This window comes from Canis aureus, chromosome 11 (genome assembly GCF_053574225.1).
Source record: "Canis aureus isolate CA01 chromosome 11, VMU_Caureus_v.1.0, whole genome shotgun sequence".
In the NCBI taxonomy this organism is placed as follows: domain Eukaryota; kingdom Metazoa; phylum Chordata; class Mammalia; order Carnivora; family Canidae; genus Canis; species Canis aureus.
In genome coordinates, this window is record NC_135621.1 from 38,255,253 (window position 1) to 38,276,175 (window position 20,923).

Here is a 20,923-nt window from a genome sequence, read left to right on the forward strand (position 1 = left end):
GAAATGAAATAGGTACCCCATAATGTTAATATGATGAAGATGTGTTAGGACAAAGTCCTAACTCCTCTGCACACATTCTATAGCTTTTGTGATCGGACTCCTGCCTCTCCAGGAACTTCTTGGTATGCTCCTTGATGTTATAGATGTTAATATGCATGTACCTGCTGTGCCCTTCTAGCAGAATACCTTTCTTCTCTTGAGAAATTTCTCATTCTTCAAGACACAACAGAAGTATAGCCCATTCTGTGATGTTGTCCTTATTCAAGACAGTTAATCATGCCTTCCTGCGCTGCCAGCACTATACCTTCTCCATACCTCAAGCTACTACAATATTAGCCCCTTTTGGCACTGAACTCTTTGAAGACATGGTCTGTATCTTAATCACTTTGCTATTACCAGGGCAGAGATAAGCTGGCATCAAAGTAAAGTTTGCTAAATGAATGAAAAAAAAAATCCCCAATCATGGAACCATTTATAAAGGGAATCACATCAGTCCTTTGGATTAAACAACAAATCGGTAATTTTGGCAGTAAACAAACTGCCAAACTGCAAACAGATAGCAGAGAAGCAAGAATGAGGACATTAGAAAGAGATAGCTAGTTATTATGATTTAATAACTCATTAATTGGCTACTACACTTCTCAATCTACTCTAACACTAGAAGAATCTGTATAATTTATTGCAACAACATATATAAAATCATACCTATTTTTTCTTCCAGCTCTTTTAGTAAAGAAGGTTGATCATTTTCTATGGGTGATTTCTCTAAGGAATCCTAGATTTTATAGGAAACAAAAAGAAAATCACTTCATTCTCCACAAAGAACTGGCCATCATGTCATGTACAAGAAAATCCTCATTAAAGAAAACTCACACAAAGAGCAATCTGATGACCAGTTTTTTTTTACCTTTATAGACCAAGATAATACTGACATTATCATACATATATTTACTATAAAAAAAAAGTAGCATCCAAGACCAAGATGAACAACCTGACACACATCAAACACATAATGTAATAAGGGAAAGGTTAAATGATTGCAGTTTATCATACTTTCATAAACTTTTTGTAGAAAAGTCTAAAATCTTGGCTAAAGTTAAATACTGCAATAGCCCACTTTTCTGCTCAACAGTGCTCTTTAAGAAGGGTATATATATGTATATAATGCAAGAATGAAATCCAAGTCTTTTTCATGTAGCTCTGGTGGTGCCTAGTTGAACAATTTTGACACGGACATTTAACCCTCAAATTATTTAATCTTATGCAGGATCAAGATTTTAAAATGATTTAAAACCAGAAAGTCCCCAATGTGACTAGACGATACACAACATGAAAATGATGAAAATGTTTAATGTACTTTCAGAAAATTGTCATTTGAGCTTAAATAATGAAACTTTGCTTCTGACTTCAAAGTGTAAAAATTTAGTTTCATATTTTCTAGAATCTAGGACTAGAGCTAAGTGTTTATTTAAACTAATAAAATTAAAATAATAGTACCTTTAATAATAACAATTGTGCTCTCACATTCTGCAATTCAGCTTCTTTTTGTTCTAGTGATAGCCTCAGATTTTCAAGTTCCTTTGCAAAAATTTGTTCTTCTTCATGGGTTTCATTTTTGCTACATAATTTTTGAGAGGCTTCTTCAACTTGACTTAAAAGATTCTGATTTTCAAGTCTTAGTTTTTCATTAGCATTCTTCATTTCTAGCAGATCAGACTGCAAGCCCTCTTTATGTGACAGGATTTCTTCTAACTCTTTACTTAAAAAAACTTTTTCTTGTTCATGGTCTCTGAGTAAAGACCGAAGTTCTTCACACTGAACTACATTCTCTTCTTGAAGGCACTTCATCTTTTTTTCTAACTCTGCTACCCTCTTATCATACTGAAAAATCAAGTTGTGTTTTTCCTCATTTATTTTAGTTAAGGATTCACCTATAGCTTGTAGGACATTCATGACATCTTGCTCTCCATCTTCTGAAGCTTTGGATCCCATCTGCTTAAGAAAACCATTTAACTGAGTTTTGACAAATAACTTCTGATCCTGCTCATTTTCAAACAGTGTACTTAAATTATCTCGTTCCTTAACTGTTAACTGAAGTTTCTTTTCTAATTCAGAAATGTGTTCCCTAAGCATAAAATCTCCTTCTTTTTGGGACAGAAGAGCTTCTAAATTCCTATTCAATTGGCTCTTTTCTGAACTTAATCTGTTATTTTCCTCATAAAGAAACTTGGCTTCAGATGACAGTGCTTCCTGGTCTTCGGACATAGTTTTTAATTGAATCATAAGCTTTTCTAGTTTTTGGTTATTTTGATCCTTTTCTTTTAAAGTTTCTTCTAGTTCTCCTGTTAATTCATTTACCTTTTGTTCTAGTTCAGTGTTGTACTGGCTACTTTGCTTCACTTTTCCCCTAAGTTCTATGATCAATCGTTCTTCCTTTTCACATTTTTTATTGAGATTATCCATCTCTTCATCAGATAATTTTATTTTACTTATGAAATTATTTTTTTCCTCAGTAAGAGAACTTATCTTTTCTTCAAAGTCTTGTATAATTTTATCTCTCTGATGCAGACTAATTAAACATACTTCATTCTTTTCTTGAAGACTTTTTATGGTATTTTCAAGTTCTCGTACTAATTCTTCTTGGGATAACCTTTCATTTTCTCTCTGGAGACGATTCACAGTTTCAAGAAGAGCATCTTTTTCGTTAAAAGCAGTTCTGAGCTTCTGTTGAAGTTCATTAACATCAGATGCTTGCTGCTGCTTCATTGATTCAAACTCTTGACTTATTTTCCCAGCAGATTCCCCCAGTTCTGTTTGTAAGATTTCCATAATTTCTCGCAAACTCTCATAATTTAAAATTGCTTCTTGCTTTTCTTGCTGTAGGTTTTCACACTGCTCCTTAAGACCCTGTATTTCAAACATTAATGTTAATTTTTCTTTTTCGGAGACTGATAAAAATGTCTCATTTAGTTCTGATATTTCTTTTTGGTGGTGTTCTTTAAGGCTCTGCACTTCTTTATTATGTTGTTCTACAGTATAGCAAAATTGTTTATGTGAATCGTCTAGTTCAAATTTTAATTTTTCAATTACACAGCACTGTTCTTCTTTAGCTAGCAACAATTCATTAATTTTAAACTCCAAGTCTTCTCGTTCATGTAAAAACTCATCCTTTACATGTTGTGCATCAATTTCAAGTTTTAATTTAAGATTATTCATGTAAGTTACCTCATCTTTTAAAATACTATGTTGAGACTCCAATTCTTTTAAGGTATTTTCTAAATGTTTGACTTTTTCATTTACTACTTGTTCTGCATCTTCTTGTAAGACCAAAGGAAACGCCTGATTTTTGTGGTTCGCATTTGGGGCATTCTTTAAGTTTTCTAATTCACATTCACATTTCTCCTGAACGTACATCTCACTTGCCTTGCATTGTGTGACTAAATTCTCCCTTAGCTGGTTTAAATTATTTACTCCTGCTTCATCTTCTTTAGCAGATGCTTCAATTTGGCACATCAATTCTTTAATCTGCTCTTGGTGGGTAGTTCTCAATTGCAAAAGTTCTTCTTTCAAACCATTAATATCTTTTTGGTAATGCTGGGAATTAGCCTCAATGACTTCTTGGAGACGAGTAATTTCTTGCTCCTTTTCATTTGTAGCAGCTCTTAATTGGTTTTGCAGATATAAAATTTGCTCCTCAAAGGCTGGCCTGATATTCTGAATCTCCTCTTGTAGTTTTTTAACTTTATCCTCACAATCACCCTGAAATTTAAGTTGTTCAGAAAGTTCTAACTGTTTTTTTGTTGCTTCTTCCAGTTCCTTTTGCAAGCTAGCTTTATCTTCACTGTGTTTAGAATGTATTATCATTAATTCATTTTTCAGATCTTCAATTTCTTTCACATAGTTTCTTTGTGATTGTTCAAACTCTTTGTACACATCTTCCATCTTAGTTACAGAATCCTATTATAAAAAAAAAAGCACACAAAAATTACTTAAGACAAAAGATACACCTAACTGCCTTCAGGAAAAATATTAGCCACAGGCTAATTAGAAAAGGAAGTGAATAAAAATGTACATAGACAAATATGATATTGAGATTCTGTATCTCAGAATTCTGTGCAGGTGATTAAATATATTATTCAAAGTAATAACTAAATAAACAAAACCCAAAAAGTAATAACTGAAAATAAGAAATCTCTGAATTTAATTTCCTTTTAAAAGGTGCTCAATTGTGTAAGTTGTATTAAGTCACAGTGACTTTAATTAGCATCTCCTGAGTACAATAATAAAGGATTTTTGTAGAAAATTAACTGAGACCCAATAGGCAATTGATCATCCTAGAACTGAATGGATAATATTTAGAGTGTGTGTGAAAATCAACTTACTTAATAAGTACTATTTCACAAAATAAGTATTTTTATTAATTTTTAACAAAGACTGACATAGCAATAAGGAAGATTAAGCAATGCAACAACGTTGGCTCCATCTCCATGTAGCAAGGTGATTTTTTCTTTTTAGGCACCAATTTGTTTTCTTTTAAATTATTAAAATCTTCAGATCAGAAGCTTGTTAAGGTCTTAGCTCTGAAAATCCTCACTATATTAGTCAACAAATAAAAAACATTAAGTTGTTGCTTTACCTCAATCTCCTGCTTCATTTTAATATTTTCCTTCTTCAGACAAAGACACTGTTGCTCAGTCTCTGCTTTTTCCAAAAGAATAGCATCTAGACGTTCAGTCAATGCCTGTTATGGAATAAGATGATTTGTTTGCTGGAGTTTAAACATGGTGGATTGACCACATGCGTAATTTTCTCTTCACCTTTTCCAAAGCTCACTAAAGTAAGGATAACAGATTTAAAAAGCACAAGGAGAAAAGGTGAAAAGAAGTGAGGATATGGGAAATTTCACCATATATCTGAAAACTGAAAAGTAGGGACACCTGGGTGGCTCAGTGGTTGAGCGGCTGCCTTTGGCTCAGGGCATGATCCTTGGGTCCAGGGATGGAGTCCCACATCGGGCTCCCCGCAGTGAGCCTGCTTCTCCCTCTACCTAGGTCTCTGCCTCTATGTGTCTTATAAATAAATAAAATATTAAAAAAAAAAATAAAGAAAACTGAAAAGTAGAGGAGGAACTGAATTAGAAGAGCACAGTATAACCTAAAGTACCTTTACAGGGAAGCACATATGAGAAGCTGGCAAATGCTATAGGAAAGTAAAGGCTTGGAATGTGGAGGCTCCAAATACTTAACAGTAACAGGGAAGTATATAATGTGTGGGTTTCAAAAACTGGAGATTGGTTGACAATCTGAGTAGGGAGTGGTTAGAATAATAGATCACCCATGTCTTGTCTTCCTCAGAGACAGATTTATTCTCTGCAGAAATTAAACAGGACAGGAAGGTAATGAAACAGAAACTAGATCAACAAGAGTCAGTTCTTTGAAAAAATGCTAATGAAACAACCTCTAGCAAGACTGACCAAGAGAACACATAGTCATAAACAAGATTAAAAAGGAAACATGTCTACATATAAATCAGAGATTAAATAGTTAAAAAGATTATGAACAATTATATGACAATATCAAAAACTGAAATCAAACGAATAAACATTGCTAGAAAAATATAGCTTCACTAACTCAAAAAAAATTAAAAAGTATAATTAATACAATAACTATTTAAAAATCAATCTAGTGGCTTAAAAACTGTGCACTACAGGAAGGAGACATTGAAACTCTCACGGGTGAATTCCATCAGATTTTCAAAGAACAAATTATCCCAATTACACATGAACTTGTCCAGACAAAAAAAGAAGCAATTTCCAAGTTATTCTATAAAATTTGCATAACTAGATACAATTATCCGAAGACTTTACAAACAGGAAAATCATAAATCCAATCCACCATGAATCTGGACAAAGGTAATCCTCAAGGTTAAAATCTAGATAAACATTAAAATCCTAAATAAGTATTAGTACACTATCACCCTAGATCTGCTTGCCTCTGAACTTTCATGAAATAAAGAAAAACTTTATGAAAAACAAAACAGATGCAGAAAATTTAGAGTTCAAGTTACAGATATTATTCAAACGGGTAGAATAAAGCCATTCTTAAATATAGGATAACAATCTTCCTTCCAGGGCAGCCCCGGTGGAGCAGCGGTAGCGCTGCCTGCAGCCCAGGGCATGATCCTGGAGACCCTAAATCGAGTCCCACGTCAGGCTCTCTGCATGGAGCCTGCTTCTCCCTCTGCCTGTGTCTCTGCCTCTCTCTCTCTGCATCTCTATGAATAAATAAATAAAATCTTTAAAAACAAAACAAAACAAAACAAAACAAAACAAATTTTCCTTCCATAAAACCCTCAGAGTGCTACGGAAAGACATGCTTTACAAAGATGAGGTTAACTAAAAAAGTGAATGATATGTAACCAAGCAGACAGGGGGCTGCAACAGTCCTATATTGGACAGCAGTATAGAAACACAGGATCATAGCACAAGGCCAATTTCAGGAAATCTGTGTGGCCGAGCTAGAAAACAACCAGAAAAATTTGTGCAGAACAGAAGGCTCTAGTTAGGAGGTGGTCCAGAAAAAATGGAAAAGAGTATTTGATCTATTTGACCTTTGGAGAGTAGGAGTTGTGAAAGAGCTAAATTTTCATCTACTGTAATAGCAAGTTAATAGCTAAATGTCTAAAATGGATAAATCAAGGAATAGCAATATAACCATATTATTTAGAAACATAGAAATATTCTCAGAAATTATTTAGTGTTATAATGAGCCATTTAGTTATTAGCATTATTTATAAAACATATGCATATATCATTTTGGTAAAACTATTTTAGTTTTAAAATTACTTTTTTTAAATTACATAATACATTGCAATATAAACTTCTGATTGGTAAATATCAGAGAAAGCCTAAATAACATTCATTAATTTTAGAAGATTAGTAGAGGCCATTAACAAAACAGCTGTTAAAAAAATAAAAAAAGATGATTAGAAGCACAGAATGGACAGTTAATTGTCAGGAAATACAGATTTGATTCCAGCAAAGAGATAATAACAAGGATGACATGTACTAGAAATTTCATTATCTTAACATGCAGTTTTCACCTTCCCCTTGCATTTGGAAGCAGTATATAAGTTCACTGCAATACGATACACCTCAAATTCTGGTATGGAAAAGACGATTATTATTCCTATTTTTAAAATAACAGTCAAACATGTCAGCTTTGAATAAAACTTTAGATGTATCCCAATGCACTAAAAGATCATTACCAAAAATAAGAGGAATTCCAGAAATTTTAATTACAATTAAAACTTGAAAAATGCCATACATTTTAAATGTTATATTGCAAACAGAAATTCTGTATTCAGAGTCACATTTTTGCAGTGTATTTTTCCCAATGAAGAGATAAAAACTTAGCAAGCAGCTTTCCAAAGGTACATGTAGAAAACCTATTATATTGCAGTATAGGATTTTTTTTAAATAGAAAAATTAACTGAAAATTAACTGCATCTCTTTCAATCACTCCCTAAAGCATTCTCTCATTAGAATTAAAAACCAAAGGTTTTATTCATGAATTTTGATTCATGAATTTTACCAAACTTACAGTCGGAAACTTGGTGAGGATAACATGCTCAAATATGAAATTAACCTGAAAAGTAAAGCTCATTAACTTAGAGAAATTTTCTAATCTCCTCTTAGAAGTTTTACAGAAAGAAGAAAACACTGATTGGGGATAAGGAGGAAATAGGGTCAGATATTTAGATATTCTGGAATGCAGCTATGTAACAAGTGTTTCAAGGGCTAAAAGTTAACAGATACTAAATTAGAAAGAAACCTCTGTGGATTTCACTTCAAATACAAAAACATCTTTTTAGTGAGTATGTATTAAATACCCCCCAGAAATATATGGCAATAGCATAATATTCAATAAATTATTGGGAACTTATGTGACAGATGTAATTTTAAGTGCTATGTGTATATTAACTCAAAATACAACACCTTTATGAAAATACAACACCTTTATATTCTCTAGTCTATAGATGAAGGAACTGAAAGGAAGAACTTAGCCATGGCCACGTAAGTAGTACGTGGCAGAGCAGGGACCCAAAGATCTGAATCAGGGTGTCTGGCTCCAGATCAATACTCTTAGGTAAATATCAAGTAGTTTTACTTCAGCTATCACTGATTAAGAAAATACAAAATAACCAAATAAACAAAGAAAACTACTATGAGTTCACTAATACTAGGTAAATCAGTACATTGTGAATCCAAATGGTATTTATGTACACTATGCATACTTCATATACTGTCTTGGCTAAATGAAGAACAAAACAATAGTGTATGATATACACTGAGACTTTTTAAAGCTCTCTTAGAGTATCTCTCTGTGGGTCCTTCAATTGTACACTGCTCACAGTTAGGGATCCCCCCCCCGCAAGAAAATAACTTATAAGCTTATAATCAAAGAACAAATAGCAGGACTCAAATTATAAATATAGAATAGAAAAACAGTTATTGCAGAGCTTTGAGAAGTAAAAGAAACTCTAAAGGCTAGGGTGAGCTGGGAGTGGAGGAGGCAGTTAGTTAGTATTAAGAGCATGTCAGTAAGAAAAAGCAATTCAGGTTCTTTGACAGGGAACAACAAAACCAGCATCAGTAAGAGTATGCAAAACTAAAGAAAAGAGAGCCTGTTTAGGGAGGTATCAAATACGTCAAGTATGACACCAGGCATTTACCATATAGCCATGGAAATGGAGAGAGTACTGATAAGCTGCAGTGTTATCCTGAAGGAACTATAGGTCACTGGTGGCTGACACATGCAGAGGATAAAAGAAAAAGGAAAACTGGAGTCTCTAAAATTAAAAGGGCTGAAAAACAGTGCTGTCACTGGTTGTCTAGGCTAGGGGATTTGGTCATGCTGAACATAAAACAAGAAAAATAAGCAAGTATTTCCTTCTTCAAACAGCCAGAAATGTCAGTAGTCACATTCAGGAATATATATATATCTACTAACAGATTTTATATATCTATCAGCCTAAAAATCATCATCAAAGTCCTGAACATGAGTTTTCTGAGGGAGAGAGGGAAGAGCCGGGCTGTGATTAAGGCAACCCCCTAATTACATTGTGTGTGGGATGAAGACAGAGGAATGCTCATTTCAGAACAGAAAGGGACGAAGAGATCATTTAACTCTTTGTACAGTCAGAGGTAAAAAAACTTAACCAAGGGCAAGGAGGAAGTGGAAAAACAGGGACAGAAAGCCAGACAGGACTCTGGCACACTGAAAACTTTAAAGGAAATTTGATTTGTCATTAGGTATTTCCTCTAAGTAAATAAATAAAAATTAAAGCAATATTCACAACTGTTGCATTACCTTAATAATATCATCAGCTCCTCCAGCAACAGGTTTTGATTTCAATTCCTCAATTTCTTTCTCCAATTCTAAATAATTAAAAAAACTCCAGTTCAGAAATGAAGAAAATCGTCTAAAGTGATAAGCACATCTTTTTTAAAAAAACAAACAAAAAAATACTATAAGTTAGAATTCATTTAAGCAGCAGATATTTTGAGAGAGTATTAACTTTACCCAGTATTACTTTTTGTCTTTTTTCTTATGAAAAAAAAATATGGAAAACTCCAGATAAATAAGAAAATTAGAATAGTATAATTAATACACCCATCACCTTAATTTAACAATTATTACACGGACTCTTGTTTCATTCTGATCTGTATTATCTTCTCCCTTTTCCTTTTTTCTTACCCACCCTGATATTTTTGAAGCAAATCCCAGACATATTATTTTAGCTGTAAATAACTTCTTTATAATCTTTTATTTTTTTATTTTTTTTTATTTATTTATGATAGTCACACAGAGAGAGAGAGAGAGAGAGAGGCAGAGACATAGGCAGAGGGAGAAGCAGGCTCCATGCACCGGGAGCCCGACGTGGGATTCGATCCCGGGTCTCCAGGATCGCGCCCTGGGCCAAAGGCAGGCGCTAAACCGCTGTGCCACCCAGGGATCCCCACTTCTTTATAATCTTAAAGCAACTACTTAACCTCATATTAAGCATAAAGGCCAACCTATTTGCCAACTTCTGTCTACCTCTGGAGCCTAGAATATTTTTCCAAATACATTAATCTATCACAAGCTGATCTAATCTTCCTAAACACAGTTTGACCTTTTCTGGTAGAAAATCTTGGCTTTTAGGCTGGGCAGTTAAACATATGGTAGTCATTGGAAATTCATTGCCTTACCACACATATTAAAAAGGATACTAATACCTACATCCTTTTGGAATATAAAGTTGAACAGGCAATCAATCCACCTCAGCAACTTCAGCAAATAAATATACTTAAATATTCAAGGAATGGAAATCTTTTATTATTCTATTTGAGGCCTCTTTTTTCTTCTTTGGGATCACAACCTTAGGTCTTTAACATTTCAACTGATTGCTCTAGAAAAAAAGTGCTTTTTCAGATCAATACATTGCAAATAAAGTAAAAAAAAAAAGTGCTTCATTTTAACAAATTGTTTTTTTTTTTAAGATCCTCTTCCATGACTTTAATAATTCAAAGATTACTGCAGTTTAGAGATGTGAAATGGTTAAAAAAAAAAAAGAATATAGACAAATAGTTAGAATGTAAATAAGAATAATTTCACTTACTAAGATTTTATTGGATTCACTGGTAAACAAGATAAGCCAATATACTATTAAAAATCTACTACTTTAGGGATGCCTAGGTGGCTCAGCGGTTGGGCGCTACCCTTGGGCTCAGGTCGTGATCCTGGGATCCCGGACTGAGTCTCGCATCGGGGTCCCCGTGAGGAGCCTGCTTCTCCCTCTGCCTGTGTCTCTGCCTCTGTGTCTCTCATGAATAAATAAATAAATCTTTAAAAAATAAAACTACTATTTTTAACCATGTTTCAATGAGATTGTGGGGAAAGATGAATATTTTCAATTCAATACCTGCACATCGGGATTTAGCTTTCTGTATTAGCATCATCTGCTTCTTGGCAAACTTGATAAGATCTTCCTTAGGCAATGTTTCCAGCTGAAAGGTGTAATGATATAACCAATTTGTTATAACTCATGTTTCTATTATGCCACGAAAAAAGAAACATCATGCCACAAAAAAAAAAAAAAAAAAAAAAACAAAACAAAACCCACTGAATAAATCTTTAGGTCAACCAAACCGTATTGTAAAAATTAGGAAATGCAATTTTCACTCAGTAATTACTTGTTAAGCAACTACTTGAAATGTAAAACACAGTGCTATTCTCTCTTTTTTTTTCACAGTACTATTCTCTTATGTACATATACTCTTGGTTAGGTTAAGACTCTTCTGGGTTTTGATTTAATTGTAAAATTAGGGTACTGGGACTAATTCAAGTTCCTGTAAAATTATTCTAATCCAGACTGAATAAGTCTTTGTTACATGAAAATATGTAAGCATAATTACAGCAACAAGAGGAATCAGGATGCATTAAGTCTTTTCAAGAAATCAGGGAAATTGGGAGGCCTGGGTGGCTCAATCCACCTTTGGCTCAGTTGTGATCCTGGGGTCCATGGATCTAGTCCCACATCCGGCTCCCTGCATGGAGCCTGCTTCTCCCTCTGCCTCTCTCTGTGTCTCTCCTGAATAAATAAATAAAACCTTAAAAAAAAAAAAAAAAAAAAGAAAAGAAAAAAGAGACCAGGAAAATTACTTGACCCCTGGGCTGTTTGCTCACGTGTAAAATCTGAATAAAAGTACCTGTGTTACCATTGAAGCTTACCGAAGCTTAAACGAAGGAACTGCGTGTTCCGGTGAAGTGCCAAAACCTTAGTATGCAAGCACTAAACCACTGTCTTTTTACAATCACTGAATGTTAAGCCTAGTATGAGGCCATAAAAATTACCTAATTCAACTTTTTTTTACGTCGTAGGAGGAGAAGTCTAGAGAATAGTCCCTTGACTCCTACTTACGTGTCTGCTCTTTCCACTATATAAATCCTTGCAGATTAGACTACTTTGTTTAATGTCTGAAAAAATGCAGAATATCTGGCAGTGCTAACCAGGACTACGAAGTAAACAAAGTCAACTCTTCATACCAGGAAACTTGAAAAAAAAAAAAAAAAAATCCATCCACCACCAAGCAGATTGGTCACTGTGTGAACTAAAATCGGGACCCCCTGGAGAAGGATCTCCTTTCAACAGGCCGCCCCCTGTCCATTCATCACCCTTCCAGTCTTCAGGGCGCCCGCTACTCAAGCACTGTGTTCTCTTCACCTTGGATTTCCCGGTCCCAGGGGCGGCTGGTGACGCCACCCCATCTTGAACAGGATCCTGCAAAACAAAATCAAACCTAGGTGTCACAACTCCTCCTAATCCCAGACGGAACGCTCCTACGTGAGAATCAGGGAACGAGGAGTGTCGCTGAGGCAAATTGTATACAATCAGGCTGTACAGGGCCAGGTCACCGCGAGGGACTGTCTGGGGCCCGGGGGAGAGGCCGGGGCAGCACCGGGCTGGGGGCACCGGGGCGGGGGGGAGGCTGCCAAGCCCTCCACGATGCCCAGGCCCGTGCCCCAAACCGCGGCGCGACAAGGCCCGGCGGCGAGGGGGTGGGCCCCGCTCCCAGTCTGGCTGCCCGGCAGCGTTACCTCCATGGCAGCGGACCCGCAGCGGCCACGCGACCCCGCAGCCCCGCAGCCGCGCAGCCCGGCCGCCGCCGCCGCCGCCGCCTCCGCACTTCCGTCTGCGGCCGCCTCTGACGTACCTCGGCTGCAGGTTAAAGGTCGCGCTCTTCGGAGTGGCCCCACCCCCCGCGTCTCCATAGCGACAGCCCGGCGGCGCTTCCGCTTCCGCTCCCGCTCCTGCTCCGGGAGGCGGGTCCCCGCGTGCTCCGCCCCCGCTTCCGCTCTGCGGCCGCTGCCCCCTGCGGGAGGGTGGGTTTTCCCTGGGTCGGTGGGCGGGTTCGGCCTGTGGGGTTAGAATCCGGACACGGGGGGATCCCTGGGTGGCGCAGCGGTTTGGCGCCTGCCTTTGGCCCAGGGCGCGATCCTGGAGACCCGGGATCGAATCCCACGTCGGGCTCCCGGTGCATGGAGCCTGCTTCTCCCTCTGCCTGTGTCTCTGCCCTGTGTCTCTGCCTCTCTCTCTCTCTCTCTCTGTGTGACTATCATAAATAAATAAAAATTAAAAAAAAAAAAAAAAAGAATCAGGACACGGCCACTATTAGCTATAATTGAGGGCGTGATCCTTCAGGGCCTGGTTTCCCATCTCCTAAGTTCTGTGAGGATGACCGGGGTACCGCCCTGGGGGGCGGGCGCTCCCAGGAGGCCAGCGCCCCATATTTAGGGGCAGCTTCGGAGCGGCGGTCAGACCACGGAAGTCGGGGCGGGGCTTCCTAGGCCGATGGTGGTCCAGCGGGGCGCCGTGTGAGCCCAGGCAGGGCGCCCGCGGGGCCGACGGCCGAGAGGAGGCCCCGGAGCTGTGCCCACGGGGCGGGGAGGCCTCCCGGACGTGGGGAGCGGAGCAGCGACGGGGGAGACACCAGGCAGGAGAAGAGAGCAAGGACCCTCATTCCCAAGGGCACGACCGCTACAGGTGCTGCTGCAGTGGCCGGAGCTACCGTGGTGTCCCGCCTGCTGTCTTTGCTCAGGTGGTTTGCTGTCCCGTCTCCTTTCCCATCACGTCGTCAACAACAAAGCTCATTACCTGGGTAGTTGGCATATGCAGCTTAGTTCCCTGGACTTCGGTAGGGCTATAGCAGTGTGTAGACGCAGCCTACAGTATCGAATGAACGGTAGCTAATTATTACTATGTAAGGAGAGAGGTAACTAATAAAGAACGATTATAGCAGGCAGCGTAGTGGCCTCCCCAGCATCTGCTCCTCTGACAGCAGGACCCGGCTCAGGGATAGTGCCTGATGTAAGGTATACAGTCCGTGACATTTGGCATTTCTAGTTCGTATTTTGGTTAAGTGATAATGTTTCTCTCTTTGTCTGAACGTGATTGAAGAAGCCTACAGTCCCGATTGCTGTTGGTGGACATTTGCCACTGTCGATGTAGTTTCGGAATGTAGGTGAGGTTTGTGGGGTGAGGTCTAGAGCCAATGACCAAGAAAGAATTCTTGAGACCTCTTTGGTGCAGAATGGTGGTGTGATTAAAGCATTGGGACAGGACCGGTGAGCTGGAAGAGCAGCTGCCCGGGGGTTGTGAGGGAGACTGATTTCATACTTGGGAGTTGAGGGAGGTAAGGAGAAGATAGGTTTCCAAAAGGATTTTCAAATGCCAATGAGGACCTACAAGATTCTGGAGACTTTGCCATCACCAAGTTAAAGGCTGTTTTAACAACCTTGGGAGCTTCCTGAGGAACGTCTCAACCACGCAGGAGTGGAGGTGGGGGTGGTTTAAAGGGTGTCAGCCTGTGCTTTGTCCTCAGCTAGCCTTCTGCTCCCTCATCACTATGATGGGACGCAGCTTGAGGACAAAATTGAAGATCAGGAAAAAGAACCAAGACAGTCACAGAAGAATGAAGCTGGAGTGTTGACCAATCCATAATGAATGAGTCAATAAACTGTCTTCATTATATGAGCCAGTTAGCATTGGGATTTACTGTTACTTGTAGCAGCAGTGTACATATCTTGGGAGGAAGTTTTTGCCAATTTGAGAAAAACACAAATTCTGTATTACTCCTATATTATTCTGCATTATTATTTCTGTATAATGAGCTACTCGAGAATGAATCCATATATCTGGGCATTGTGTGATGTTGTAAAATGAATGGCTTTCTTGGGGACTAGAAAAATAATCTCAGACGACTTTTCAAAAAACTAGAAACTAATGCCTAAAAGCCATGAAACACTTTAATGTTTTTATGGCAGCAAGTTAACTATTAAAGAAGAGTGAATAAATAGTTTGGCAGGTAGAATTAGAAAGACTCAAAGACTTTCAGCAGCCTTTGGAGAAAAAGAGGACTTTCTGATGCGCTAGATACAGCAGGCACTCTATGCCTGCTTAAACTTATAAACTTAATTGGATCTATTAGTTTGATGTAGAAAATGATCAGTGTGATGAGGGAGCTGAGGACAAAGTACAACCTGACACCCTGAAATCCACCCCACTCCCCACCCCCCCACTTCTGAGCGGTTATGTGTGGCATTCCTCCAGGAAGCTCCCAACTGTCTTAATGTTAATGCCTTGCTAGAGGGGAAAACAACCTTGATAGTATCTTGTAGGTCCTCCTTAGCATGTGAAAATCCTTTTGAAACTTTCCTTTTCCTTACTTCCCCCAACTCCTATACTATCAGCCTCCCCTCACAACCCTGGGGCATCAGCTCTTCCTGCCCCCAGGTCCTGTCTCCTGTGCTTTAATCAAACCACCAAAGAAATCTCAAGAATTCTTTCTTGGTGGTTGGCTCCCTGCCTCACCCCACCAACCCTCACCTATATTTTAAAATTAAGTCAAATGGAATGGAACTTAAAGTCAATTTTTTCCAGGTTTTGAGTAAGCTTAGACCTGAAACTACAGTGATATTTCTTCTGTCTGTTAATATAAAAGAATCTATCTTTATTTTTCCCCTTCCAGTATGAGATCTGATCTAGGTTCATATTGCATTTAATTGTCATGTCTCTTTAGTCATCTTTAAACTGGAACATTTCCGCAGACATTTCTTGGTATTTTACAAAATTGACATTTTTGGTTAATTCTTTTCTATATTTAACTATATATAACTATAACTATATATAATTATATTTAAATATATATCTCCTTCAAACAACCAAGCTCAAAGATATGGAGAACAGATTGGTAGTTGCCAGAGACAGGAGGTGGGGAGTGGGTAAAATGGTAAAATGGGTAAAGGTGGTCAAAAGGTACAAACTTCCAGTTATAAGATATTATTTATCATGGGGATGTAATGTACAGAATGGTGACTATAGTTAATAATATTGTATTGCATATTTGAAAGTTTCTAAAAGAGTGGATCTTAAAAGTTCTCATCACAAGAAAAAAATTGTTTTTGTAACTATGTATGGTGATGGATGTTAAGGACACAATGGTGGATCCCTGGGTGGCGCAGTGGTTTGGCGCCTGCCTTTGGCCCAGGGCGCTATCCTGGAGACCCGGGATCGAATCCCACATTGGGCTCCCGGTGCATGGAGCCTGCTTCTCCCTCTGCCTGTGTCTCTGCCTCTCTCTCTCTCTCTCTCTGTGACTATCATAAATAAATAAAAATTAAAAAAAAAAACAATATTACTATCATTTAAAAAAAAAGGACACAATGGTGATCATTTCATAATATATACAAAAAGCAAATCATTATATTGTACGCCTGAAACTAATATATGTTATATGATTAGTGTCAGGTTTAATTCGATGGGTAGGGTGGCGCAGCGGTTTGGCGCCTGCCTTCAGCCCAGGGCGCGATCCTGGAGACCCGGGATCGAATCCCACGTCGGGCTCCCGGTGCATGGAGCCTGCTTCTCCCTCTGCCTATGTCTCTGCCTCTCTCTCTCTCTCTGTGACTATCATAAATAAAAAAAATAAAAAATAAAAAATAAATTAATTCGATGGGTAGTGAAATAGGATAGAGAGGCCAGGCAAAAGTTGGTGGAAACAGGCTTTTAATGAGAAGCTCTCTTGAGCGAGATTCCCTGGCCCGCAGGGGAGGGAGGGCGGGGGGTGGGGTGGGGTGGAGAGTATCGCCCAGACAAACCGCAGGGGGGTCTATAGAGAGTTTTCGGAGGGAAGATGGGGGCAGGGCGGCAAGGCGGCATTATTGGGAGGTTGCTGGCCTGGGGTCGGCCGTTTCCCAACAATTAGAGTTGTGTCTCATTTAAAAAAATAGAATTTGGGGATCCCTGGGTGGCGCAGCGGTTTGGCGCCTGCCTTTGGCCCAGGGCGCGATCCTGGAGACCCGGGATCGAATCCCACGTCGGGCTCCCGGTGCATGGAGCCTGCTTCTCCCTCTGCCTGTGTCTCTGCCTCTCCCTCTCTCTCTGTGACTATCCTAAATAAATAAATAAAATATTAAAAAAAAAAAAATAGAATTTAAGGCAGCCCAGGTGACTCAGCGGTTTAGCGCCGCCTTCAGCCCAGGGCGTGATCCTGGAGACCCGGGATCGAGTCCCACGTCGGGCTCCCTGCATGGAGCCTGCTTCTCCCTCTGCTTGTGTGTGTGTCTCTCTCTCTCTCTGTCTCTCATGAATAAATAAAATCTTTAAAAAATAAAAATAAAAGAAGAATTTTAAAAATTGACGTTTTTGGAGACTGTAGTTCTCACTTTTTATTTTATTTTTTAAAATTAGCATTCAGTAAAATTGACTTTTCTTTTTGCATATAGTTCTTTGAATTTTAATACATGTACAGACTTATGAATCACTGGGACACTCAGCCTGCAGAACAGCTTTACTATCTCTCAAAATTCCTTCCTACTACTCCACTGTAACCACATACTCCTCCCATTCCTAATCACTGGCAACCTCCATATTGATTCTTCATCATTATTGTTTTGTTGTTTCATGAATGTCATATTAATGGAAACATGCAGAATGAAACCGTTGAGACTGCCTTTTTTCTTAGCAAAATACATTTGAGATTCATCCAAGTTGTTTCACTTAGCAATTTGTTCCCTTTTGTTGCTAAAATTCATTATATGGATATACCATAATTTTTTATCCATAGGGTACATACCTAGAAGTTGCATTTGCTGGCTTCTATGGTAAGCATATGCTTAACTCTTTAAGAAACTGCCACGCTCTCATCCTGATCATTTCATAGGACGTGGCAGAGAAGAAATGATTTTTTTCTTGGGACAGCCACATTTAGTGACCAACTGCCTTAGTAAGGTATGCAGACCATGATATGAGGGAAATGGTCAAAAACCTTTTCCTTTTTTTTTAAGATTTTATTTATTCATGAGAGATACACAGAGAGAGGCAGAGACACAGGCAGAGGGAGAAGCAGGCTCCATGCAGGGAGCCCGATGTGGGACTCGATCCTGGGACTCGATCCTGGGACTCGATCTTGGGATTCCAGAATCAGGCTCTGGGCTGAAGGCAGGCACCAAACTGCTGAGCCACCCAGGGATCCCCAAGGTCAAAAACCTTTTCGAGTTGATTTGTATGGAGGCTGTTTCAGTGTTTAAGGATAGATACCAAATACCTGTGGATGGCAGGAAGTATGGAAGATCCATTGAATACCTGGTCAGCCCATTGTTAAATAAGCTTTTTTGATAAATGATGTCTATGGTCAAGTTCTAAATTGTCCAGAAAACCAAACACACAATACATAGTGATCTCAGGGTCACAATAGAGTGACTGTGGTTGGCTGGTTACGCTGAAACAACAGCACCATAACCTTAAAAATTGTCATCTGTGATGAGGCAGCTTCAAGAAATAGCCTGAGGTGTGGAGGGGGTGGGGTGGGGATGTTAAGTGTCAGTCAGCCAGGAGACAGTGTGCCAACTTTGGACAGCAGTCACAGGTTTGGAATGCAGAGGCAGCCTGCACAGACGCAGAGCCCTTCCCTCTGCCTTTTCTGTGATGGTGGATGTGTTGTCATGTCTGGTATGATGATGGCTCCAGAGCAGTGCAGGCCCATTAGCAGCTGGATTCTGAGCAATCTCACCAGAGAATGGCTCTTTATGTGGGCTTCTCCATGAAGGCCCCACAAAGTTCAGTCAGTAGCTGTCATTTTTTCCTCTTAGTTCATGGCCTCAAAAAGGGGTGTCTTTCATTCGCCAATCTAAAGTTTTCAAAGTGGCAGACCAGAGATATCTAGGCCGCTGGCAAAAGCCCAAGGGTCAGCAAACATAGAGCAGGAGCTCTGAGAAGAACCTTGAGTTCTGTCCTCTGGGTGGAGATGCCATGTCCATTTTTTTTTCATGTCCATTTTTGGTGTTGCAGTGCTGGCATTGAGGCTGAACAGTGGCGGTAGTCCAGTGGAAACCACTGAGTTTTAGCTTAGCCAAACCACCCTCAGGATTTAGGGGAGTCTGTGAATGGAGGGCCCAATGAACCAGTAAAATAGTTCACATGACTGAGTGGATGGCAAAATTTTCCTCAGAGAGATAGCTGCCTCTTTTTTTCCATGATTCTGTGAAGCCTGGATGTCTGCGGGGCCAGGCTGGCTGTGTTCTTGAACATACTATTTACATTTGATAAAGTAGCAAGGTTTTGTGAGCCCTGTTCATATTTTCAGTCCTAGGGTTTGAGTCATCCCAAAATGGGAATATTGAGCCAGAGATTTATAAGGCTTATGTGAATCAGTCATTCAATTTTGACCACAGCTCTGTAGCAAGCTAATAGCTGCTTTTCAGAAGGAGTGTACCTGGTAACCCTGACAGGGAGGTACTGAGTTCAAACCCCCAGAGGTACCTCCACATGGAGGCTGCTTCCCTTACCCAGAAGTTCTTGTCAACAAAATCATCAGCCACAGAGACTTTTGGCTCAAAGGGGTTATTAGAGATATGGAGCCCCTAAGGCAGCAAGTGTGTCACAGTGTGCTATACAGCTTCCGATGAAGTCTGTTGTTTTGAACCACATTCCAAAGATATCAGTTTATGGGTTAGCCAGGATGAAGGACCAGGTAAGGCCAACATGAAGCAGGTACTATCCCCAGCACCCAAAGAGCCCAATAAGGAAGGCTTCCACTTTGGGAAGAGAGGCAAGGAGACAGCAGTTTTTCCTTGACTTTCAGAGTGATTGAGCCCTGTTGAGTCTGTTTAGTTGATTCATAGTTCCAAGAAACTTTACTTGTTGTCAGGCCCCTGACTCCTATTGGGGTTTACCAGCTTTCCCTATGGGAAGGGATGTGTTACTCTCCATCAGGGCCATTGAAACTGAGGCTTCCTACTGGCCAACCACCAAATGCACATCATCTCTATAGGGTATGCTTTTGGACATGAGACGGGGAGGCATTTGCATTAATTCCTAAAGCACCCACTGGTAGCAAATAGAAGAGTTTGTCGCACTAGTCCTTCTTATGTGAGGTTCTTTCTTATTGGGAAGATGCCCTCTGGCACTTGGGGGTTGAGGAAGCACCAGCATGCAACCCATCAGTTCCTATATAACATTCAAATGTAGAGACCTTAGTAGTTGAATCAACTGAAAAGGCCCCTCCCATAAGATCACTTTAGCTTCCTTTCTGCATGCTGAATCATGTCTAGACCATCAGTGGATGTGGCTGCTCCCTCCTTACAAGGGTCCAGGTTGCTCCCTCCTTATAAGAGTCCAGATAGGATGATCATAAAAATTTGAGTCTCTCATTCTTGAGGTTCCCTAACATATTCAGGTAGATACATATAGACTTACATGTTCCTCTTGCAGAGAGGCAGACCTTTGCCCAAACCCTAGTCTTTTTGTTTTGTTTTGTTTTGTTTTTAAAGCCTCTGGGTAGAGGGAATGGATAGGAAGGGAAGGATTAGGGATGAGAAGGGAAAGAGCAGCTATATGCCAGTAAACAAGGCTTTAAATTACATTTTGTTCTAAACAGAGTGGTGGCTGCTTGGAGCTGAACCAAATGAACATCTAATGTTTTTGATCCTCTAAAAGCTCTAGATCCTCATTGCTGACACCATTTGTTTCAGCTGCACAAGATCTTTAAAAAGACAGTCCAGATCAAAAACTGAGAGCCTTTGCCTGAAAGATGCACAAAAATGTAGGAAATCCGAGCAGAATTGCCTCTCTTTTTTTCCTTTCTTTTTTTAAAAGTTATCTGTATATTGCAAAGTGGGGCTTGAACTCATGACCCCAAGATTAAGAGTCTCATACTCCTGACTGAGCTAGTGAGGCACCCCAGCATTGCCTCTTAACATTTTATATCGTATGCACTTTCTAACTCACTTATTAGTTTTAGAAGGTTTTTTGTGAATTTTTTTCCCCTTGAATTTTTTACATAAAAAATCATGTCATCTGAGAATAGGGACAATTTTGTACA

General features: G+C 39.4%; 1 protein-coding gene and 1 long non-coding RNA gene across 7 annotated transcripts in view; one reads left to right on the forward strand and one right to left on the reverse strand.

Moving 5' to 3' along the window:
• Positions 1-12,743, reverse strand: part of GCC2 (GRIP and coiled-coil domain containing 2) — a 54,522-nt gene extending 41,779 nt beyond the window's left edge. Inside the window, exons 1-7 of one of the 2 annotated variants that reach the window (XM_077914867.1) lie at positions 12,642-12,743; positions 12,268-12,324; positions 10,966-11,050; positions 9,372-9,439; positions 4,637-4,741; positions 1,498-3,957; positions 706-775 (exon numbers count right to left, since the gene is read on the reverse strand). In XM_077914867.1, coding sequence (XP_077770993.1) covers positions 706-775; positions 1,498-3,957; positions 4,637-4,741; positions 9,372-9,439; positions 10,966-11,050; positions 12,268-12,324; positions 12,642-12,647 — 2,851 coding nt within the window. In that variant the 5' untranslated portion in view covers positions 12,648-12,743. The remainder of the gene's footprint in view (positions 1-705; positions 776-1,497; positions 3,958-4,636; positions 4,742-9,371; positions 9,440-10,965; positions 11,051-12,267; positions 12,325-12,641) is intronic. The other variant, XM_077914865.1, reaches the window with a different exon arrangement.
• A 457-nt stretch (positions 12,744-13,200) lies between these two features.
• The window catches only part of LOC144323906 (uncharacterized), a 137,906-nt gene continuing 130,183 nt past the window's right edge, over positions 13,201-20,923 (forward strand). For 4 of the 5 annotated variants that reach the window (XR_013389251.1, XR_013389254.1, XR_013389253.1 and 1 more), the window contains exon 1: positions 13,201-13,642. This is a non-coding gene — a long non-coding RNA (uncharacterized LOC144323906). Of the gene's footprint in view, positions 13,917-20,923 lie in introns of all 5 variants that reach the window. The other variant, XR_013389255.1, reaches the window with a different exon arrangement.